At 31.7% G+C, this 26,497-nt stretch overlaps 1 protein-coding gene across 1 annotated transcript in view; it reads left to right on the plus strand.

The window, feature by feature from the left end:
- The first annotated feature begins 668 nt into the window (after positions 1–668).
- LOC113518500 (voltage-dependent calcium channel subunit alpha-2/delta-4) overlaps positions 669–26,497 on the plus strand; it is a 30,707-nt gene continuing 4,878 nt past the window's right edge. Inside the window, exons 1-15 of the mRNA XM_026903464.3 lie at positions 669–1,232; positions 5,252–5,333; positions 6,242–6,352; positions 6,793–7,078; positions 7,172–7,695; positions 8,420–8,645; positions 11,899–12,035; positions 12,524–12,562; positions 14,441–14,587; positions 16,949–17,023; positions 18,702–18,883; positions 21,631–21,834; positions 23,748–23,902; positions 24,699–24,975; positions 25,584–25,884. Of these exons, the coding sequence (XP_026759265.2) occupies positions 1,156–1,232; positions 5,252–5,333; positions 6,242–6,352; positions 6,793–7,078; positions 7,172–7,695; positions 8,420–8,645; positions 11,899–12,035; positions 12,524–12,562; positions 14,441–14,587; positions 16,949–17,023; positions 18,702–18,883; positions 21,631–21,834; positions 23,748–23,902; positions 24,699–24,975; positions 25,584–25,884 (2,823 nt within the window). The 5' untranslated portion in view covers positions 669–1,155. The remainder of the gene's footprint in view (positions 1,233–5,251; positions 5,334–6,241; positions 6,353–6,792; positions 7,079–7,171; positions 7,696–8,419; positions 8,646–11,898; positions 12,036–12,523; positions 12,563–14,440; positions 14,588–16,948; positions 17,024–18,701; positions 18,884–21,630; positions 21,835–23,747; positions 23,903–24,698; positions 24,976–25,583; positions 25,885–26,497) is intronic.

Below are 26,497 nucleotides of genomic sequence, written 5' to 3' on the forward strand. Positions count from 1 at the left end.
TGTACATACATTTTACGGTATGAATGAACGTTTTTAATTAAGTAGGCATGTTTACAAAAAATACTTTATTTACTCAACTACTTACTAGTGTTATCAATATAGAAGCGAGTTTGTTTATTTGTTTGTTACCTCTTGGTACCTTGAGTAGGAAATAGAATTTTTTTTATCCCAATCAAAAAATATATAAAATTAGTATAATAAAAAAAAAATAAAAAAAATATAGTATTAAATGTTAATGTCCTTCATCGTCCCTTTTCATTGAAATTTTTAGTACTATACTCTAAACATTTGAAAACTAAATCGTTGATATGCGTTAAGACGTATAGCAACTCATAGCAATTTTTAACTTTCACTTTCAAAGCAAAGTTTTATATTTTCAGATCCATCAGTTTCGTTTGTGTGTTGTTTAGTTAGTTTATAAACTTTCAATTTCAACTTTCAATGTGGAATACACAGTGTGTGTGTTAGTGTGTATACTGATTCTATATCAATTAATAATAGTTTATCGAAAAGAAGACGACGAGAAGAAATATAAACGTGACATTGTATATACAAATCCCGTAGGGCGGGCGAGCGCGGAGACGGACATGCAGCCGACCTAGTTCGGGTCCGCTCGATGGCGGCCGAGCGCGCCCGCCGCGCCGCCCGCCCAGACCAGAATAGACGCAGCACGTGCGTCCGCCGCGGCACACGTCGCCGTCGTCGCGCCGCCCGCCCGCACGCGGCACACACTACGCTACGTCGCGCTGACATGCACTGCAAAAACTCGCACAAAACTAACAATAAGTAATCGCGTTGTGACTTGTGAATGTTACGTGTTACTAGTTTCGCTAGTTATACTTCCGACTTGTAGATCAAAAGTACACCTAACTATTTATAGCGTCGTCTGAAAGTATTTAGTGACTATTTGTACCATTCGGTAGCGGCCTTGTGCGTTATCTTGTATCGTGCCGGTGAAAGCTTTCACGTTCCCCACCTTTTCAGTTTACGTTTATAATGTGATTGTTGTTGTAGTGTAATATCTCGATATAGTGTCGAGTGTAGCCTTATACGAGTAACAAAATACAGTAACGATGTGCCTTATCGTGTAATAATCACGTGTTCGTGGGAATATTGTGTCCGTTCGTTGTATGCGCGTGATTCACTGCTTGAACGATGCAATGTCTCAAGCTTGTGCTGCTATTCGCGCTTATTGTGTTCCCGGAACCCGCGCCCGCCTGGAGAGGTGACATGTAAGCATTTTTTTTAATACATACAAAACCTTCAGTAATTGAATAATATTTTAATTAATAGTGTATTTACTTTGTTCAAATTAGGAATTTATTTCAAGTGTAGGGGAGACTAAACTTTCTGTTTCTCCAAAAAGGGCGTTAAAAGTTATGGTTAATAGGTTTTTTCAGCGTCGGCAACGGGTACGTTTACCGTTTTCCATAAAGCGGACCACATGTCTAATTCCCACCATTGTTAGATGAATTCAATTTTCATATAGGTATATATCTACCTATTATTGAGAATCGCAAACAAGCTCATTTGAAGGAAAGACGAGAAAGCGAAAGGGAGACTTTGTACAAAAGTGCTTGGCCACCTCTGTCCCATCCGTGTTTCTACCATGAAGCAGTTGTGTCTGCATGGTTGTGTTTTGGTTCGAAGGGTGGGATATGACAGTGAATTTACAGGGTACAGAGTGACAGGGTACACCTGAGTCCTCAGGAATGGCAACGCATGGGGGTATCATGGGCGGAACAGTATACTCTGTTATGTCCACGGTACTGTTTATATCTATAGGCGATGGTTACCATTTTCCATCAGGTAGACCGTCAACTTGCTTGCCATTCTAAGTTGCATAAAAACAAAAAAAAGCTAAGATATGAACAGCACATAGAAACATCATTACGCTGTGATAACATCGTTTTTCTCTTATTAAGACTCCTTATATTAATTTCTTTAATATATTGTATGTAAAATATTTAAAATATCTAGCTACAATTTTATTATATATATAGATTTGTAACTGATGGTCAAAAACAGTTCGAAAAACGGTTGGCTAACGTAAGGTAATAATTTTAGCCAGGTCAGCGTCACTTCGAACAAAAATCACTTGCGTGTGAAATTTATGCAACTATGTTATTCACTAAAATTAATTTTTTTACATGATAAAGCAACTATCTTTACGATATCAATATTTTGGACAGAGGATGTTATAAATAGTTGCATCTAAAACACTATATTCATTTATTTAGTTAATAGGTACATCTTTATTCTGTGCTTTAAGTAGACACCTACTTTTTAAAAACAAAACGTCTCATTTCTTAATGTTGCAAGTAAATTGATCAAAAAATCATTATAGTTACTATTTCTTATATATATATATATATATATATATATATATATATATATATATATATATATATATATATATATATATATTTATTATTTATTATTATGAACGTATCATTTTCAAAATTTTATAAATTATTTTTATTTCTCGGAATAAACTCTAAATTACCAATTATTTATTAATTTATAATATTTTTTTTTAATCTTTGAGTTTCGGACCTCGGTATATTCAGCGTACTTTTGTCAAATCAATATAAATTTTTCGCGCCAAAACTATAATTCGATTTTTAAAAATAAAAAGTTTTAATGTCATATTTGAATTTTCTTAATAGAAAATATATTACTTAAGTATATAACTATAAATTAAGAAAGTGAATTTTATGTTATTCATAAATAAATAATTCAAAGTAAAAGTTGAATTTAAAAGAAGACGAAATGAGTACTCGAGATGTTGATAAGTATTTACTTTATTACGTTAATGAGTACTTACTCAATTAGATTAATTTAATAATTTCCAAGCAGATCAATCAAAGTACAAGTAAGTAGCAGAAAATATTACTTATTTTTAATATTTATTTGTATTTGTTATATTCCATATATTTTGCAAAAGGGTTCTTTTATATTTTCCATTCAAGGTAATTACGATTTCCAATCTGTTAGGTATCATTCACTTTAAACATTCATTCTTTCCTCGATGAAAGTATTATTTTACTTATCTAATTCCTGCTGTTTTGTTCGCATAAAACAGTATATTTTTTGTACATGTATTTTTTTTTTATCTTTTTTCATTTTGCATTTGTGTCTGTTGCTGTTTGTGTGCTGTAAGTAATGCAAATAAATTATTTATCTATCTATCTATATTGTGATTGACCTATAAACACACCACATCTGAACATATGAACATCTTTACAAACTTTCAAATTTTTTATATTTATTAATGAAATGTAGTCATGGAGTCAGTGAGCCTCGCTATGAACAGTGAGATTGCTACAGTGAATATTTAGATCCATAAGCAGGATATTATTTATAGAATCATATGTGTAATTATATAAATACAGATGAACTATAGTTAGTGATTTAACTCTCTTGTTTATTTTTGCCTTGCACTATTCCTAGAATATATTATTCATATTGAGAGCGTGTTAATTAAACTCTAATTTATTCCATTGAAATTTCCATTCAATGTTTGTATCGAAAAAAGTTTACAGGAATGATCAAAATAGCTAGAAAATAATAATATAAAGATAGTTTAGCAGGGCTCTGGCATACTAAACCTTTCGAAAATCGTTTATCTCTCATCATCATCATCATCACGTCAGCCCTTAATTGTCCACTGCTGAATATAAGCCTTCCCCTTGGGAGGTTTTGCCAATATTTGCCACGTTTGGGAGGTAGTTTGGCAATCGCAGTCAGGTTATAGAGATGTTTTAAGAGGGACGCTGCTGCCCATTTCTCGTTCTGCTTTAGTCAGCTCTTACGACATCCATGGGATAGGAAGGGGTGGTCTATTCTATGCCGGGACCACACGGTTATCTCTATTCTTAGGGAAATGGCCATGATAGGGATAATATTAGATACTTATTGGCATCCAAACTAAAACAGGATCAGGTTTCAGTTTCGTCTTAACACACGAGAAAGTGAAATGAAGCTCACTTACATGTATTAATCTTCTCGTATGTGTGTATATGGGATGGCTGTAAGGGTAAATTTTTAAGAAAGGCTTCAATTACTTATTGTGACATATATTAATACCGTGAGTAATTTTCTGTAAAACTATATGATCATATTATGTTATTTGTCGGTGCATTAAACTTGAAATATAATTATTAATGATTGGTAGCAAACATAAATTCTACCTTTATGTTTGCTTTACGAATATTTACTCATATGTAATACAGGTATATAATTATAACTACGTATACTAACTACTACTAAAAATATTATGATCCTCTCTTGCAAACGGTGTTTCCATTCCCCCATAAGTCCCGAGAGATATTTATATTTGATGCAACGGTTACCGAATACAAATGTTGACGTTCTTGGCATATACGCGGTACATTTACGTTAATTGTTCCTAACATGCAACATGTCACTTTTCAAGATCTAAGTAAGTTATTATTATTATTCTAACTAAACTTTAATATTGATCTCAGGATATAAATTGGTTTAATTTATGGGTCTCGACAGTAATCTGAAAGTTTGTAAAGATGTTTAAAACTTTAGATGTTTGTTACTCAATCATGCTTAAATAGCAGAATGAATTTGAATAAAATTTGGTATGCAGATAAGACAATTTACAATATACAATAGGTATATAGTATAGATTAATTTATACAAAAACTAAGTTGGACGTTACTAAACTCTTGGCCTTTGTGTTACCGATATAATTTATTGGTATCATACTCTCCGGAAAATGACATATTTTCATTAAAACTCTATCGGTTGTATGTATACATATATAGATACTCTTTATTATTTCTTCCAAAAGACTACAATAGTAAATTTATTATAGATAAAAATAATTACAAGAAATTATCACAGTGAGAAAACAATGGGCGGACTTATAGCTAAAAGCGATCTCTTCCACGCAACCTTTGGATGAAGAGCAGTAATTATAAACAGTTTGAAAATTCTATCCTCCTTTTTAAATAAGAAGATGTAATACATAAAATAATGTAAATATATATTTCTACTCATTATTATATATATATATTATATAATGAACTACGAATATTTATTCCTAAGTATATAATGTAGTATTTAGTTCTTCATACAGGAATGTATTTGTACAATAATTCTATGGCTTATTAAAGTTTGATAATTGAATGATACGACATTATTTACTCGAAATCAATTGATAAATAATGCCACGATAATAACAAATCATTAATTGGTCAAATTTACTTTGTTACAGAGTCAAAGCATGGGCAAGAACCTTGGGAAATGAGCTGTGGCGTCTTAGTGAAGCTTTGACCAAATCAGACCAAATAAGAATCGTAAGTCAATTATTATTTATTTATTTTATAATTGTACTTGACTTAAACATAATCTTAAGCACATCAAGTACATCATTTATACATCTTGTAACTAGATATTTCTGTATAAAAAGAGTTTGTTAACTAAGAATTGATGTTTTTTTAGTACAAGACCGTCTTGTATCAGTATGAATTGGTAGGCAGTGGTTGGTAATCAGCTACACAGTTTTCAAAATCCATAACGTGAATAGGATAGAACTTGTTTGCTCGCGTCTGTAGATAAATATACTTTACTAAGTAAAACATATTACATATACATTAATGAAAATTCCAAGTTTATCTGCCGCGTTTGGGATTAAAGTTATGAGTATGGGTATTACATATATTTTAAGCTTAATAATTGAGATTGTAAATGGTAATTAGAATCGTAATGGAATAACCTTGCTCGAATTATAATCCTTATATAATTCATATAATTATTCTTTATATAATTACCAGAGGGAGACTTTGTACAAAAGTGGTTTACTTGGGCACCTCTGTCCCATTCGTGCTTCTACCGTGAAGTAGTTGTGTTTGCATGGCTGTGTTTCGGTTTAAATGGTGGGATATGGCAGTGAATTTACAGGGTATAGAGGAATGACACCTGAGTCCTCAGGAATGGCAATGCATGGGGGGTAACATGGGTGAAACAGAATACTCTGTTATGTCCATAGTACTGCTCATGTCTATAGGCGACTTTGTGTTGTGATGGAACTTCATTATATCGACTATGTAATATATTTAAAATATATTACTTTCAGGAAAGTGGTTCAAAATATTTTATAGAGTATTACGTAGTCGATGTAATCTTTATATATTATCTATTTACTTTGTAGATTTAAAATAAATCACATTATATTCCCAGATATCCAATAAACAATTTCTTTCAGAAATACAAACAAATGAACGCGAGCGTGAAGAAAAAAGATGGAAAGCACATATTAGATTCTTCTTTGAGTTCCGTGAGCACGATGCTCACGAGAAAAATCAAAGCCGTAAAGGTAAATAACATTGTTATGAAATAAAGTTCATCTCTATGAAGTATTATTGTTGAAAATTTTTTTCTTCATTAATATTTTTGCATGTCTGTGTTTCGATTTGAAAAAGGAATTATGGAAGGAAAATTATTTAGCATGAGAAATATTTTTAGAGTTAGGTTTTAATACAAATAAGTAAACAGTCCATCTGTTGACAAAATCAATTCTGGCACTGCTGTTTTGTTTATTTTGTACTTGGTAAACAATTATATGGCAGTGAAATAACTGGGTATGGAGGCATAACACCGTAACTCTCAGAAATGTATATGCGATTCCATGGACAGTGATTTTGCGATGTCTGTGAATAGGTAAGGCAGGGTTTTAGCTTGTTTGACATTATAAGTTATATGAAAACCTTTACTTGTAATTTTTTGAATATGTAACTTAATTACCTTACATTACAGTGCATCCATGCAACGGCACAGAAATTAGCTAGAGAGTTTAACTACACCGTAGCTGAGGACGAAAATTATAATTTCTCGTACTGTTCGGCCAAATATTCTCAATTTAGGTACGAAGATGGTACAATCGTAGACGACAGTGACAAACCAGGGTCGTACATACCTAAATTTGCTGTAAATAATTCCAATTATATGGATGTATCATTAGAAAAAGATTCGCATTTTTATGATATTAGCGTCAATACAAATATAAGTTGTGTACATGTTCCAACAAATATATTTTATAAAGGTAAATTTATTTATTATTTGAATTTGAAATATAGTTAATTTATGTATATATCTTACGTCTTTCATGATGGTATTAAACAATGTTGTTTTGCAGAAAGTAAACCTCTAACCGCAATACTGTGGTCTAAGGATCTCAATGAAATTTTCACAAAAAATTATCAATCCGATCCATCCCTCTCGTGGCAATATTTTGGAAGCTCGCACGGTATATTAAGGTTTTATCCTGGAATGCCCTGGAATAAAAATGAAGTCGATACCTACGACTGCAGAGTAAAACCTTGGTACATTGAAGCTGCAACGTGTTCTAAAGACGTTATTATCCTGTTTGATGTATCAGGGTCAATGACAGGGTTCAAGAATTATGTAGCGAGGAGAACTTTACATTCTCTCTTGGATACATTATCTAACAACGATTATGTCAACGTATATACGTTTAAGAATACAACTGCAGAAGTAATAGCATGCTTTACATACTTGGTACAAGCAACTCCTGAAAATTTGAAGACGATCAAAGACATACTAGAGCCGACTGACGATGGAAAGACGCATAAAGTACCTCTAGAAGGCAACGCTAATCTAACTGAGGCTTACATTAAAGCTTTTACTACATTGAAAGAGGTAAATCGTATTTTCATGTCTACTTTAGAAAACATTTCTATATTTAGATAGTAGGTATGTTCTCGTTGAGAAGTATATTAAAGGTAAAAAATCAAATAGAATAAAATGTCGCGTTGCTATCTAGAGTGCAAAATTATGATTGATTTATTCGTTATAGGCATTGGCGTTAAGAGGGATCTATAAGTTTTGTGTTGCGAGAAAAAATTCAGTCTTATGAAAAATCGTAGTAAAAGATTATTCTTAAATGCATACACTTTCTTTTATTTATATAAAAAAAAGGTTTAAAGGTCTGGTTATATCAGTTGTTTATGATTTTCTCGTGTTTTATTCAGATTTATTCATAAGCTTAAATTTTAATCATATTATTAAATTTTATGATCTGATACTGCTTAGTAGTTTGTATTTATATAAATGTATTATTTATATAATTAAACTTTTTTAAAAAAGAAACCATTGCGTTCCGAAAAGGCGAAAATGACTATTCAAAAATGCTTAAATCTAAGTTTACTTGAATAAAAACATTTCTTTCTTTCTTTCAATCTATTTTTTCATAGAAAATGATTTACAAGACAATTAGGTACATAAAAAGATATTTCCTTAGACAACTAATATTTTTGTATGACATAAAAAATTTTGAAGCATTTATACAACAAATAAAAATCATAAAAAAATTACTATCAGTGTCTGTTCACCAAAAGAGTTAATGGAATTTTAACAATTACAGAGAAGAGATGAGATGAGATGCAATGTGAGCAGCACACAAGGCTGCAATCAACTGGTGATGGTGATCACTGATTATGTACCTGGAAATCTTACTGAAGTATTCGAAGAATATAACCGAGAGGTGGTCGGTGGAAACACCTATATACCTGTTCGGGTATTCACTTATCTTATCGGAAAGGAGGTCACAAATGTACGGGAGATACAATGGATGGCGTGTCTGAATAGAGGTGAGAAATTATGCTAATTTTACTAAAATTATTAATGTGAAATTAATGTCAAAATGTGAAAATTAATGTAAATTTGTTTTAAAAGATGTTTAAATGTATGTTTTTCAATCGTATTTAAATAACTGAGTAAATATCATCATCATCATCGTATTAACCTTTAACTGTCCACTGCTCAACTTAAGCCTTCCCCTTGGGGGGTTTTGCCAGTAGTTGCCACGCTTGGCAGGTGGATTGGCAACCGCAGTTAGGCTTTAGAAACTTTTAAGAGGGACGGTGCTGCCCATCCCTTGTAACCCCTTAATCGCCTCTTACGACACCCACTGAAAAAGAAGGGGTGGCCTATTCTATACCGGGACCACACAGCGAATAGCTGAGTAAACTTGAATTTAATTGCATACACAGATTTAATCTGTTATATATTTTTTTAATTACCTTAAGAAAATGTATAGTATAACTTAATATATTAATTATAAAATTAGTGAGAATTGTGGGCGTAAAATTTCTAATCATTTTAAAGCTGTTTCTATAATGTTATGTGTGGATCAAAGGATAAATTACTAAAGTGGGCAAGTCTCTTAAGGTTTTCGCCGAAGTTCTAACAACAAGAATAACTCAATTTGATATCAGACTAACGATAATGAAATAAACCATTAGCTAGCTGTAGTATATACATATTTTTATTGGGGCAAAATTTTTTTTTGTCTTTATATATACAACGATCTGTCTCCTTGCTGGGACAATAAATAATATTTTTGACGTATACTTTAATGGCGTGCTCAGTATGCGACTTGAGTCGCATCCTACTTTATTTTATAGAACCATGTCTTGGGGCATTTTGCGTTTCAGTCTGCGAGTTGTGTGATTTACGTCCATAAGATCTCTTGCCGGTCTTTTAGGGTGTTTTGTTATCCTCTCCTTGTAAGATTGTGTGTGTTGTAGTATTTCCTATCTAACAGTTTTAATTTTTAGGTCATGATGCAGTTGCTCGTTTGTGACAAACCAAGGAGCATTGGTTATATGGGGTATTAATATATTACTATTTTTACTAGGTATGCTGTTGAAACTAGTATAATTTACTGTAAATAGTTTTGATTTATTTAAATCACTATCTTATGATAGCAATGATTTGAATAAAGGCTTAGGATCATGAGCTTCTTTACTTATTTATTGAATAATATACCTTGATAGATAGATACTCTTTATTGTTTTCTTCAAAAGATTACAACAGTAAACTTATTATAAATACAAACATTATACGAAATAATTACAAGAAATAATCACACTGAGATAATAGTGGGTGACTTTATCACTAAAAGCAATCTCTTCCAGACAACCTTTGGACGGAAAGGACTAATTACATATAAACAGTTTGATCGGAGGTACGACGAAAATTCTATCATTTCTAAATATGGAGATGCAATAGATGTAATAACGTAAATATATTCTGTCCAATTCGTGTTTCAACCGTAAAGCAGTTGTGTTTGTATGGCTGTGTTTCGGTTTGAAGGGTGGGATATGGCGTGAATTTATAGAGTATAGAGGAATAACATCTGAGTTCTCAGGAATGGCAACGCATGGTATGGGTATCATGGGCGAAACAGTATACTCTGTTATATCCATGGTACTACTCACGTCTATAGGCGACGGTTACCACTATCCATCAGGTGGGCCGTTAGCTTGTTTGCCATTCTAAGTTGTATAAAAAAATATCAGATACTGAGCTAATATGTGATAACCTTATACGTAATAAATCATAATGGATTTACTAAGACAAAACCTAATGATTGGTATACATGAAATTGCACAACTTTCTTCTAGGAGCGTAGTCGAAACCTTGAAATAAATAGTAAACATTTGATACGAACTGCCGCACGGTTGCACGATCGATCATAGCCCAAATAACTCCATTCTATATGTTACTATTATACTATAATCATACACGGTTAACTATACCCCTGATTTATAATTGATATATCCATTATGACTAACTCTGTACCTATATAGGTTTAGATTAGTAACTAGACCGTGTCTATGAATGCACACGCACGCTAGGCAGGATTTGGTGTGGTGAATAATTTAGCTCATGGAACATTACGGAGTACGTTTCGCTGAGGTCTTATTCCTAAGGGAAAATGCCTCGCTTTATTATTAATAATTGGAAAATACATAAACTCACCGTGCGAAGGGTATCGCTGGCTTAGCAACTAGTTAGGTAGTTTAATTTTTAACCGACTTCAAATAAAGAGAAAGACACGAGGAGGTTCCCAATTCGGTTGTATTTTTCATGCTTGTTAATTCTAAACTTCGTCATTTAAAAACCAATTTGAAAATTCCTTCTTTTTATCCAAAGGGATATACATTTAGATTGGTCCCATAGATTTTTTTTTCAAAATCGATTTAATAGCTTAGTTTTTAAAGCAAAGTAACTGGTTTTGGCATAACTGAAATCAATTACTTTTATTTTTTGGTACAAAATTTACTTATATGATATCAAATTAGAATTTGCGATTTATGGCGTTAAACCACAATGCGTGAATCATTGTACCTATATTGTAATATGAATGATAACAAGAATGCCAGTGGGATTACTGATATAAGTCCTGAGGAGTGGCAACGCGAATGGAGTGAGAGAGGCGTCACCGTATAATTTCCGATATCCATAATGTTTTTATGGCAGTGGGTATGTAAGCGAAGGCTGCCGGTTTCGTTGATATATACCGCTAGCTCTTACGCCATTTTTTGTGGGAAAGAAATGTAGGGATAATTGATTTCTGTATTTGTAGATGGGAAGATATAAATTGTGGTGGAATTTTGTGTAAAGCGCCTGGCTTGATACCGTTTTATTTATTGAGCATTGTATAAACGAGTATATTTTACTATATTATTTTTTGTATTTAAAGTCAGTATTCACTATATCTTATCAGCATGTTTGTTATTCAAATAATAAGTATGAAAAAGAGTTATTATTGGAGAGATAATTTCTATGTACTATTGCATGGAGGACGCAAAAGTCGCTGAAACCGTGTGTATATATAAAAAGAGATGTGCGTAAAAAGTAAGGACATATATCTTTTGGTACTTTGTTTTTTCTATTTAACCCGTGACCTGAAATGAAAATGGTCGTTCTTGTATGAATGTTGTTAGATAAGTACATGTACGTCGTGCTTGTTTCCCATTGGGGTAGGCAGAAACAATGGAATATCGCAATGTTTTAGATACCTACACTATATTGATTTTAGTTTACCTTTACTAGGTTTCTTCGTACACATACACTCCGTGGAAGAGGTGCAACAGCAAGTACTAAAATACATCAATGTCATTGCTCGTCCGATGATCCTCGAAGGCGAGAAGCCACCACCTACCTGGACCCACGCTAATATTGACTATACGGTATTTATTCTTCTATCCTTCTATTTAATCTTTTTTGACATTCGTTTTTTTTTCTATATATAATATAAATGTGCTATTTATTATGGACTCATTGGTATAATTTCGGAAAATTTTGAAGTAAATAAAAAATCAAATAATTAAAAATTTCAAGTTTCCAATTCCCGTTCAGTTTGTGTGTTGGTATATTAGCACAGTATAAGTAATACTTCTTTTAGTTAATGTTAGAATTATTTAGTTTAGAATAGTATTTTTTTACTTAAAAAACAACTCACATAGGTCCTAGATAGGGTTTCAATTCGTACTACATGATATCTTATTCAACTCTTCCACTTTAATAATTTTGTTTGCAATTAACAGGATTTTTTTATAATTATTATGAAAGATTCAACGGGAAATTTTTATTCTTTATCACCATAATATGTAATGTTATTGTTTTTTTTTTTATTTTCGAAATAAATTTTGACTTATGCTGCTTATTTTTTTTACAGCGAACGACCAAATGGGACGTCAGCGATGATGCAGTCAAGGTAGAATTTATGTATTTTATTATTAATATGAATCATTATTATAAATTACATACCTACATGGTTAACGCATTGCAAATTTTCTTCACGCGATTGCATACTTACTTAAGTATTTATAAATATAGATAAATATCTATTTTTTTAATTTTCGAGTTATTCTTTTCGAAATGCGCTATTGTTTCATATCATTTTCATACAAAATATTTTATATACAAAATACGACTTTGCGATGCGTATTACAGTTAAGCTGAAATGTAACAATATAAAAAAGATCAAACAACACCATATATTAAACTATTATTAAGTGGGTATTAGAGTTTTTGTAAATAAAAAACTAGTGTTGTTACGGAGCGTTATTCCTGTTTTTATTTCAAAATTAATGAGACCGCTCTTTTGTGTGGTTACATAACTGCCTTTTAAAACGTTTCTGTTATTTTCATATTATACCTTTTCCTTTATTTTACGGATTTTGCGATGGTCGTGGGTGAAAAATTGTTTTGTGAGTTCATAATCCTCTAAAATATTATATATATGTATTTTTAATGTGCTATATATAAATAGAGATATTATAAAACAAAATATGTATAGTATAAAGTTCCAAATTGTTATTTGTAACTAGGTTGGTATCTACTTATAAGTTATGTTAAATTTAGCAAGTATTGACAAATATTTAGTTCAAGGATTAGACACCCTCTAGTAATTAGTAAACAAACAGTAGATATCGAATATCGATAATTCCTTGTTTTGCTTCAATGGGAAAGGTGTTTTTAAGTATTTTCCTATGATTTGAACTTACCATTAGTTCGTAGTTATATTTGTTAATGAATTGAGACTGTAATTATTGTAATAGTAGTGAAAAAAATGAGCATTAGGCTGTTCATGAGGCTGTGGGGTAGGCTGGCATTAACTGATATTGTTTTTTGTGAATATAAACTGCACTTATAAAAGCTGATTTATATGGAAATTATGTCGTGACGTGTCCCCGATGGGATTCAGAATCGATTTAAATTGATGGAGTTTTCATATAGGCACCCATGGTATTATTATCTACTCAGATTTTATTAATTTTTTTATTTAGTCGTACAATATTATGATATCTATAATATACGTAAATATAGTTAAATGCAAATAGTAAAATAAGTCATCAGGTTTAATTAAATCTTAATCAATTATTTAATTTTACGTAGCACGTTTTTACATTATAATAACAGAAAACAGCATTCTGATAATTTCATTATTAATAAAATTAAGTAGTTACACAGTTGAAGTCAAACGAACAATATATCACATATAAGTACGACATTTTTTTTTAATAGGTGAAAATGGATTAGTGAGTCTGGTTTTTTTTAATGGAATATAATGGAATGGTAACCGCGCCTGTGCTAACGATATACGCTGGCGGGGCACTAGTGAAGGATGATAGATAAGAATGAAAAAGGCAGGTTAGTTAGCCCATCGTGATGAATACACCTGGAATTCAGCACGATGATTTCCAAGGAGGATCACAGAGACGTCGATTTGGTTGCATATATTGCTAACAATAGGCCCCTTAGTTTCCGTTACTAACAATTCTTTCCCCCCCTGGTGACTCTGGTTATAAAAAAGTTTTTACAAAAAGGTTTTTTAACACAATCTATATACAGTACAAGTGCCGCTTCGTTTTAGTCATAGTCATGAGGCTATAGTACTGCCCATGTCTATGCGACGGTTAGTACTTTCCATCAGGTGGGTCGTTAGTTTGTTTGCCAATATGTTGCATACAAGAAAAGTCTACTATTGATATGGTACTGTATTATATGTCAAGTGGTATTAATTAATGTTATAATTAATAATAATGATCAATCAAGTGACCAAAACAATACATAAAAAATATAATTACAGCCAGACGAAGACAAGCTGGTAACATCGGTGGCGATACCAGCATTTGACTTCAAATACAATGAAGAGAATAATGACGCTATGCTGCTGGGGGTGGCCGGTACGGATGTGCCCATAGACAGTATCGCGAAACTAGCTCAGCCTCATCAGGTATGATTATTTTTAATCATCATCATCATATTAACTATTATCTCTCTACATCTGAATATAGACCTCCCCCATAGACTGTCATAGGGAACGGGACCGTTCCTTATGGCAGTTTACCATTGGGAAGATTTTGTCAATAGTCGCTATGCTTGGCAGATGGGTTGGCAACCGCGGTTTAGCTTTTCGTGATTGTTTAAGAGGGACATTGCTATCCATCCCTCCACTATTAAGTTCTTTTAGTCGTTTCTTACGACACATACGGGAAATAGAAGGGGTGGCCTATTCTATGTTAGGAACACACACAATATATTTTTCTCAAACATGCTTGGAAATGTGAACATTATTTATTATTCGTCATTGAACTTAAAAAGTAAAATCGTGTTTTAGATTTCCGCGCATTGTTTGAGAAAAGTACTATACAAGCCTTGGCTACAACTAGGCATTGATGGACTTACGTATATGTGCCTCGGCTACTCCTCGGCCCACATTTGCACGTTCGTCTATCAATGCCTCAGTCGCTGGCCGTTGCAGTAATGTACTATATTTATATTATATATATATCCTTGCTAGTTTTATTACTTTCTTGTGAGCTTTATGTGTGTAAATACTGTAACAAATTCACAACTAATCGTTGTGAATTTGTTACAGTATTGGTATACAAAAGTTATTTTAAATATACCTACGTTATTTACTCACCGTTGTTCTCTACTCAACCCTAATTAAAGTTATATATAGATAATTAAAGAGATAATAAACATAATGAATGGTGTAACTCACCGGTTTCATCTAAAACTGTCTTAAAAGTCGTAGCGATTTTAAATACAGTAGGAAATTTGAATAAAGGGCTTTCCTTCCTCATTAATTACACGAGACAGTAAGGAGCAAAAGGTTTAAATAAAATTATCTGTATTATGAAAAGGATCTGTAGCTACCTACTTAGTACGTCTGCAGCTAGAATAGGAAATTGGATTTAAGAGGAATGAAAATGAATTGAATTTACATAATTGAATGAAATGTTTTCCACGTGAATAAGTTACCAGCATATTGTGTATCCCAAACTCAGCGAGATGAAATATGAACGAACAATGGAATTTTGAATTAGTGTGTGCCTGTATTGCGAATAACTCGGTAGAGCAGTGATTACATACGTTGCTTTGCATAATGACTTGCCGGGTTCGAAGCCCGATTGGGCGAGTGGGAAATAAAATCTTCTCTATTGATAAAAACTTAATAGGCAATGGATAAATTAGTCCACATTTATCCTAGATAATGATACCCTTAGGTAATAAAAAAAAAAACAAGTAAAAGGTTTTGGTTAAAGAATTGTGTGGTCAAATGTGATATATAATTTATAAAGGAATTCTGTAAGTACTGAAAGTTGCTATTATTTTTATATTTGTTTTCTTTTTATTAATCAATAATACATATCACGAAGATCGTTAGCTATTGATATTATTGGAAAACCATTTGTACTTTTTCACAAAATTTATAATAAATACCTGACCGGGTTCATAATTTAGGACAGTTTCAAAGGGTTTTTTTTTTTATAATACTTATTTTATTTTTAGAATACTTATTGATTGTCAGTAATTTTGGCCCCCATGCTAGGAAAGTCCTGTGTTAGTCTACTGTACATTAAATTTTTAATTTTATGTAAGTTTAAAGAATGTTTAATAAAAATAATTACAGAATTAAAGGTTAAATTGTAAAGGAAATAACAATAATACTAGCATTAAATAATAAATTTACTGCCTTTATTTATATATTGTTAAATGTTAATTTTACACTAGTTTTATCCCGTGCAATCAATTGAAAGATGATCGATTTGTTAGCTATACTATTATTTACTTCGTTGTTAATTATAATATTTAGTTGATTCTTTTAAAATATACGAAATAAGAATTTGGGAAGAAATAATATTATAATTTTAATCATTTAAGAATTAACTCCAGTGGGAAAAGAAAATAATTAATTTCTTTTATTGTAGATGTTCTAACTTTAATCCAATATTAATTTATTATAAACGCCGTCTCACTTAGATATTATTCGTAGGTACTTCGAGCTTGAAATCTATACTCCTATAGCTACTATTGTTTTTTTTCTACAGGATAATCTTTCAATATAGATTAGATATTCGTTTACGTATATATTTAAAGAATAATTATTACTAATATTATTATATGTATATATATATATATATATATATAGCCCGATAGCGCAGGCGGGGTTACCATTCCATTATCAACTATTAAAAAAAAACCTAGTTATACTATTATTATTCAATTAGAGCATTATTTATTGTATTCGTGTATACATTACGATTTTAATTGGTTCTGCTTATAAATAAATTTTACATTGTTCCAGCTTGGCGTCAATGGATATTCCTTCATTGTGAGCAACAATGGTTATTTACTCCTACATCCATTATTGAAAACAACTGTAAGTACCGTTTATCTATTTTTACTTACTGTAAAAGCACGTACATTGGTAAATAAAATTAGGTTTAATTAGTAAATCTCAACCTCAGAATTTACCAACAGCAATTGATAAATGTAAAGATTTTATAAAAAAAAAACATCATTTTTGGGGCTTTTGCCGAGTCAAACCTAGGTTAAGTCTACCTATCTACCTTTATATCTTACTGTTTTGTCTACAACGTCTATCACGCACTAAATATGTCTAAATATAATTGTCTATTTTTGATATTTACCACGTCTCTAGGGTAAATAAGTATGATCATAAAATATTTCGAACATTTAATATTAAAAGTTAGTAAATCTTAAAATTTACTAGTAAAACCTAATATTTATTTATTTATAGGAACACATGATGACACATAGAACAATAAGAATTAAAATTAATATTAAAAGATATATATATATATATATATATATATATATATATATATATATATATATATATATATATATATATATATATATATATATAATATATCTAAAGGATATGTTTATAAAAGATATTTATATAACAGGTAGATATTCTTTTATATGGGCACGGGGGTGGTTAGGAGGAAGGGGGTGAGGGTGTGTACCTACTGTCCAACATAGTAAGTTAGTCGGTTTCTACGATCATCAGATTTATTGTGCTCGGAAGCTTGCGGTAATCGATAAAGTGACTGCGTGTTCTCTAGATAACGTACTTATCTATGTGTGTCTCTCTGTGTGTTACAACACAGTGCGGCTAGAGGATGGGATTGTTAGTAATGCGGATTAATATACTCTGTCAAGTCGACCTCCACGTGGTCCCCTCTGGATATCATCGTGCTGAATTCCAGGTGTATTTATCACGATGGGTTAACTGATCCCTCTTTTCATTCTCACTTATCATCCCTCACTGGTGCCCCCACAGCGTATACCGTTAGTGCAGGCGGTGTAACCAAATTACAGTCATTAAGCACAGTTACTTCACGGCAAGAAGACGAGTGGGACAGACGTACCTAAATAGATGACTTTTGTACAATGTCCATAATTGAGGGAAAATATAATAAAAGAAATACACAACATTTACATGCAAAAAATATGAATAATGTAAAGAACTTTAAGCTATCTAACTGTAATAAATTGCACAAAAAAAAAAAACTTTGTAGGCGTAGGAGGATTGGGTCGCGTATTGTGAAAAAGTTTTGAAAGAGTTCGTCAAGTCCGGTACTCGAGGCGTCGACGAGATATTTATTTCCGAAGCCACTTGTTTTCCGATCGGTTACTTCGCAGGTCACGTTTCCTTTGCGATTTGTTTGGGATTTCTAAGAGTAAACCGATAATGATTGGAAAAACAAAATATTTTTCTAAATGTATTTTTTGTAGCCCGTTGATAAACAAAAGCTACGTGTTTAATGTGTTAAAATTGTGAACATTCTCAGTTCAGACTCGTATTAAAGGCATTGTATACTCTGTATAAAAAAAAAAGGATATATATATATATATATATATATATATATATATATATATATATATATATATATATATATATATATATATATATATATATATATATATATATATATTCTTCTATCTCTAACTATTCCACTAAGGTTTACAATATTTATTTTTGTTTTACGGTAGGTAATACTTGTAGTATTGTATTGTAAAACCAACAGATAAATGACGAGTTACAAGATAACTACAACAGCGTAGATTTCGTGGAGGTGGAGCAGGTGGACGACGGGAAGGGGGCCCGGGAGCTCGGCGACGAGATCAAAACGTTGAGGGAGAGCCTAGTGGATGGCGTCAGCGGTGACATGAGGGAAGTCAAAGTGCTTTTCCACTATGACGACATGAGGTAATGATAGCTTTTTATTATTTGATTATGTGTGTGTGTATGTGTATCTGTATTTATGAGAAAAATTGAATGAAATATTATGAGCCCAGTGAAGCAGTAGCTTAACTGGTAAGAATATTAATTCCTTGTCGAAGGAGGGTTCGAACTCCACTTCTACATTTTTTTTTGTTAATAGGTACATAAATTTTCTGTTTTACGGTGTTCGTTCATTTTAATCTTCGAAAGTGCTCAACCGATTTTAATGAATTTTTGAAAACGTGTATTGTAAATTGAGAGATATGATAATCCTTATTCCAATAAGAAAAAACGAACCCGATAGGTGGTGGTAAAAATAACGTTTACCGAGCCAACTAGTCTCACAATAATTATTGGGATATAATTTTTATCTAATATATAAAATTCTCGTGTCGCGGTGTTTGTTACCAAACTCCTCCGAAACGGCTTTACCGATATTTATGAAATTTTGTGTGCATATTGGGTAGGTCTGAGAATCGGCCAACATCTATTTTTCATACCCGTCAGTGATAAGGGTGACCCACCACAAAAATTTTTTTATTTATTTTTTTGACCAATTTTTTATTTTAATTTTATTATAATTTAGCATTGAAAAATACATACAACTTAAAATTTTCATCGTTTTACGACCAACCCCTGTATTTTAATCGCGATTTTTATATTTCGCAATAAGTGGTAAAACAACGCTTACGGGGTCAGCTAGTATTTTACTAAATTGGCAATTGTCTAGTCATATATAAATGTTTAATATGTGTTACTTCGATTATCTGGAGTCCATTTAGTTAAACTATAAGTAGTACAGAACTACGAAATTATACGACCACTACGAAGAATTATGGTGATTTCCCTAAAGGCTTTATATATTTTTTCTGGAAAGTTTCCAAAAATAATTTATATAAGTTTAAATGTTTTTCTCTCGTTTCTGTTGTTTTTACTATTCTTTGAAAGTCTTTGAGAGCCTTTTCTAGAATAAGAATTCATTTATTTGCTAGAATAAGATACATTTACAGATGTTACATTAGAAGACATGTCCATGGCACTGCTCATGTCTATAGGCGACGGTTACCACTTTCCATCAGGTGGGCCGTCAGCTTGTTTGCCATTTTAAGTTGTATAAAAAAAAGACAATTATAGTCAAATCTTATTCTGCCATAATATAGGCATGCAAATATTAAAATTTATGACACAAGAAATTAAAAATAATTAACTCATCGGAATTTAATACATATATATTGCAATAATATTTTGTTTCTTTTTGTGTATTTATTGCTTATCTAGTCATGGTTGCCAATTCATTAATAATATAAATTCAATATTAAAAATACCACTTAATTAATTATAAAAACTGCAACATAATGAACACGTGTACCAATTTATGTATTTATCATTTATCAATTACAAAGAAAAATATCATATTTTATATGCATAAGGTTTTTTTTTATCATCATATCATGGATTCGTTTCATCAGCACTTAGTTATGGTTTGATTATTTGGGGGAATTCGCCTGACATAGAAAGAGTCCTCAAAGCGCAAAAAAAATGTATAAGGGCTATTAGCAATGTGGGGTGCCAGGAATCTTGTAGGCCATTATTAAAAAAATTAGGAATCCTTCCCCTGACTTGCATGTATATATTTGCTATATGTACTTTTATTAAGCAACACCCTGAATTATTTAATACATGTGGACAACTCAAAGAAGGCATTAGATCACACAGAAAAAACAAACTTGTGATACCAAAAAGTAATTTGACCTTGTACCAAAAAAATGTTTCATTTATGGCCCAAAAAATATATAATAAACTTCCTTCAGATCTTTTAGACCTTCCCCTGAAAATATTTAAGAAACGGCTTCATCTATGGCTTCTGGATAAGGTCTTTTACAGTATGGGAGAATATTATGCCTACACATCCCAAAAATAGTTAACATAATTATTAATAATATAAATCCTTAAGACTTGACATAAATTTGCTATTGACATAACATATGGAATGTAATTTGTATTTAATTAATAATAATAATGTAATTGTTAATTTTATTTGACGATATTGAATATGTAATTTGACTTGATAATTGTTTGAGCATTGTTTTCTTTTTTTTTCTTTTTTTTTTATTATTCTATGATCATAATAATGTATTAGTATAAATTAAATTTGTAATCTTATTTAAGGAATAAATTAGATTTGCATGCCTACAATTTTAAGGCAATTAGACAGATGCCAAAAAGTTGTGTCACATGGCCCTTATAATGTCAAATGTCTGTTTAAAGCAAATAAATATTTCATTTCATTTCATTTCATTTCATTTCATTTCATTTCATTTCATTTCATTTCGTTTCATTTCATTTCATTTCATTTCATTTCATGTCATTTCATTTCATTTCATTTCATTTCATTTCATTTCATTTCATTTCATTTCATTTCATTTCATTTCATTTTCATTTAAGAGTTTCCTTTTATCGGTGCAACTAATTCACATAAGATTCAATAAATAATAAATATATAATGAATGTTTTTTTTTTTATTCTGAATACTTCAAATATTTCAACAGTAATCTTCAATATTAACAGACATTTTTATAATTAGTAAAATGATTTATTTTCAAGTCGTAACTCAGTTACGATAACGGAATATTGCCCTTTTAAGAATAAGTCAACAATAATTCAATTAAGCGAAAAAACCTGTTAAATCTGGCAAAAATCAACATTATCTACTAATGGATATTATTTCTCAGGAGGATTGCTCGAGTGAAACATGATTACTTCTTCAACAAATTGGAAGGTACACCTTTTTCTATGGGCATTTCTTTACCAAAAGGGTATGGGGATACGGAACTTTTGCTCAAGGATAACCCCCTAGAGGCGAAACAGGGGAAGGAACTGACGGGCATCAACGTCACGGATTACTTCAGATTTAGCTACAGAGTACATCCCGATTGGTAAGTTTTATCTGTTTGTATTTGTAACATCTATATCATTAAAAAAAAAATTTATATGTTAAATAACTTTTCAAAAAAAAATTTGAGTATTTGCCAACGGATATGTAGCGTGTTTGAGATTATTTTTAGGGGAGTCTGGCCCTTTAAAAAGATTAATATGTACTCTTAAACATGTCTTTGTGAATCTTAACTCGCTTCCTGGTGTTAACACCATTTTTGGGGTTTTTTTTTGATGGGTGGAAGTGGAATGGTAACCTGCGCTAACGGGATATGCTGGCGGAGCATCAGTGAAGGGTGATCGATGAGAATGAAAACAGGCCAGTTAGCCCATCATGATGAATTCATCAGGAATTAAACATGATAGTTTCCAGGGGAAACCGCGAGGAGCTCGACCTGGTTGGGTATATTGCTAGCAATGGGATTCTCAGTCTCCATTACTAACAATCCCTTTCCCCCCTACCATTTCTGGGTAGGTACGGTCCACACGGTATTCACTAAATATATAAATACATTTATGCTTCCGATAGCTGGATTCTCATATTAGTATTACATTGATTAGAACTCATATCTTTTTGTTATCCGGGTTGAGTGTATTCCCAATTACACTACGAAAGGAATATTATCAATTGGCAAGTATTCCAATCGTCCATTTAAACGTCATTACGTTTAACGTTTTTCAACTTATTATTTAGTATTTCCATTTGCAATGTTACTTCTACGCCTTTATAAAATCTCAAATATTGGAAAGTTTGTTTTAATTACTGAGTAGTAAGTAAAATAATTTTGGTTTTTATTTTGAAAAAAAAAATAACAGTTGGTCCCATATTACTTTTGTCAAGATATGGCAAATAAGGGTAAATCTTGGACTGCAAAAAGTAATATTATAATATTACTTTTTGCAGTCCAAGATTTACTTAAGATTGCGTACTTAAAAAACTATTAAGTTTGGCAAAATCTGTTATTTTGATTTAAAAACTAAAGTACTAAATCCATTTTGATAAAATTTCTGTGGGACCTATTTGAAAATATATCCTTTCTGATAAAGATAGTTTTCTGAATCGGTTTAAAAATGACGGATTTAAGCGATAACAGACAAACATAAAAAAATACATCTGAATTGAGAACCTTTAACGTTTTTGAAGTCGGTTGAAAGATCCCATTTAGAATCACCAAAGATATCACTAAATATAGACACAAAAATACAGGTAAACGGAGAAGTCTTTCTTTTTGAAATTCTTTCAAAATATAAAACGTGGTAATAAAGACAGATTTTTTTTTATTAATGTTTCCAATTTATATAAAGAGTCTTCTTATTACTTTAATACATACATTCTTGTAAATTGTTTAATTGTCCTTAAAAATTCAGTCTGCTTGTTTAATAACCGTAATTATTTTCATTGTTTTGGACCTTTGTATACGGACAATAATGGATGATCAAAAGGAAAAAAAAAAATAGCATGAGAAGTCATTAAATTCACGCGAAAGATTTTAATAATGTATTATGTTTGCGATAATAAATACGTAAGAAATAAGGTACATTGAGCATGTGGGTATGTCGTAAGTACCTCACATTACTCAATTCATCATCATCATCATATTAGCCATTATTTGTTCACTACTGTATATAGGCCTCCCCCATAGACTCCCATAAGGAACGGTCCTGAGCTACCTGCATCTATTGATTCCCTGCAATGCATTTGAGATCGACACTCCATCAAGTCCTACATTGCATTTGCCCATATGGAGTCGCCACTCAAGAACCTTTCTTCCGTATCGCTTGTTGGTTCTTCGAGCTATGTGTCCAGCCCATTGCCACTTCAACTTGCTTATCCTTCGGGCTATGACATATTACTTTACAATACATTACACAATTAGAATCATTTTAATCTGCAAAACTTAATTTATTATTTTAGGGTATACTGCAAGTATCATTATTTAGAAGGCCACGAATCGAAAAATCCCGAGGAAGAGATTTGGAAGTTTCTGGTAAATTTGTCGAAGAATCAAATTGATATTACAAAGAAGCAGTATATAGAAGAGGCGGAGACTGATGATTTTGATGTCGAAAGTAAGTATACAGGAATATGACACTTTTAATGTGATCAATCACTTATCTCGCCGCGCGAGTTGATGGAGATGACTAAGGGAATTTTCTGATAGCATCACACCCACACGCAAATAAGTGGCTGACATAAAAGAAAGAAAATAAAAGAAAAAAAAATGACGAGGGTGTGTGCACGGGATATTTGATAATGTAATTGAAAATTCATCGGATGCTTTTCAGCGGGTTACGCGAAAATTGATTTAACGGCAGGTTTTATATTTACTTTATTATGTAAAATATTTTAAAACTCACCTCGTCAAAAGAATTGGTTATGACATTCCTTTTTTGATGTCGGAAGCTAATAAACAGGAACATGTGGCGCGTATGAAAAGATATGAGACCATCTTTATTTTATAAATTTATGAAATATTCTCTTTACTTTTAAATACAATTTATACTTTTCTTGACATTCTACGTAATTTTACTTATATATTTTATTACGTGACTACAATGGCATATTGCTTTGCGAAAATGAGATCGCAGGATTGATTTTCAATCAAGGCAATTTATGAAATAAAATTTCTTATGTTGGCTTGGATATGGTTATTATAGGCTGTGTTCATTATTTCAGATCAATGTTCACATAATCTCTTAGTTTGAGGTAGAGGCGATTGCCATTATGGTACGGTTCTGAATCTCCTCGGGTCTGAATATTTAGGATTGTGCTAGATATTCATTCTTTGGTTTTTCAACACAGGGAAACCTAGCTTAAGGTCCAGATGGTTGGAGCAATGTGGTAATTAATTAATTACTTCAACAGCTCATTGCGGAAACGCTACAACGCAACTTGGCAAAGATGATTATTACTGCAACGAAGACTTGGTCAAGCAATTGGTATTCGATGCTAAGTTGACAACTCCCTATTTCAACACATGGAGTAGGAGTGACGAGGAATTGGAACTCGCGAGGAAGTACAATGTCAGCGTCCGTTTCATTGCTACGTCAAGTGGTTTGACTAGATGGCATTATATTTTTGATTCAGATAAAAACGAAGTAGTCGACGATTTCGGAAACAGATTGAAAAATTCTACCAAAAAGTAAGTGAAGGCAAATATTTTATAGAAATTTAATTTTACAATAACAGATTGCAGACAAGTGATGATACTGTAGCACATTTTGCATATTATGTAGATCTAGACACTTCAATGTTTCCGACAAGTTTCGTATTCTCAGACAACAATCTTACGTACATATCTAATTTCACATAGCATGTTACCTCTGTTTATGGATCTGACATAAGTTGTGATTCACTTCTGTTTGTATTCATAGCTTTATACAATAGAGTTTGGTAAAGAAAATTTGTATATATAATTATATAAATATAGTGTCTCCATAGAAATGCCTCGAGAAAAACAGGTCAATTATTTCATACAATTTTGCGTGATAGTTATGGGTGTTTCCTTTATAACCCTATATTTATTTTGCATTATAATTTCTGCATATTTTTAATGCGTAAACATTCATTTTATTTATTAAATAATACGTGAGGATACATTTTATGAGTAATTATAAGTAAGAACACTGATTAAAGCAATTTGATTTGACAATTAGCTGACAAAAAGTTGACCTGTTTTTGAGGTTCGATGCTCCATCTATATAATGTAAGGTATATATAATAATACAAAACAATTTTATATATTTTCAGAGTTTTTGGAGACAAAAATAAACTTGCTATCGAAGAGACCTGGTACAAAGCAGCAGTACTACAGCATATGATAAACAAGGAATCCGTAGTTATAGCCACGCCTTTACCTATTTTGGACGAGAGTATCAAAAAGAGACCATCTGTGCTAAACAAAGATGGAGATATAACAGTGACGTCCAGTTATGCAATTTTCTACAAAGACGGCGAATCTGAGACTCCAGCATCAGTTGTCGGCTTCCAATATTCATATTTGAAATTTCAAGAGAGATTCCAAGAAATAACAAATGAAACATCGGAAAAGGTATAAATATTATATTCACATTTTATACTCATTCGAATACCTTAATCGTCCAGTAGTCACATTGCTTTCCGTAAATGGGATCCCGGATTCGATTCTCGGTCGATTCTAGGAAATATACTTTTCGAAATTAGTTTTGGTTTGACTGTTCTAATAAATGATATTAAATGTTTGATGTATGATTTTACTTGGGACGGGGTATCCTAGTTTAATAACAACAACTACTTGCTACTACTAGTTATTTATTCTTACTATTATTTATGTATTAAAGACATTCCGAGCATAATCTTAAACAGGTATCTTAAATTCGAATAATCTTTAATGCTCGTAAATTTAAATTTGGCAGACACCAAAAGAATTAGTCATTGTGTTCTCGTAGAGCATATGTTAATGGATGAAAATTGAATGGTAACCATATTTGCGCTAATGATTTATCCTAGCGGAGTACCAGGGAGGTAATAGGTGAGGATGAAGTCAATTGACCCACTGAGTATTAAATACGATAGTTTCCAGGGTATATTGCTGGTATTAGGATCGCCAGTTCCCGCCACTTTCAATCTCCTCCCACTGTGTCAGAGTATTATTACCAGAGGGAAACTTTGTACAAAAGTCGATT

The sequence above is a fragment of the Galleria mellonella genome, unplaced genomic scaffold (assembly GCF_026898425.1).
Source record: "Galleria mellonella isolate WM207_F2 unplaced genomic scaffold, CSIRO_AGI_GalMel_v1 utg132, whole genome shotgun sequence".
NCBI classification, from domain to species: Eukaryota; Metazoa; Arthropoda; class Insecta; order Lepidoptera; family Pyralidae; genus Galleria; species Galleria mellonella.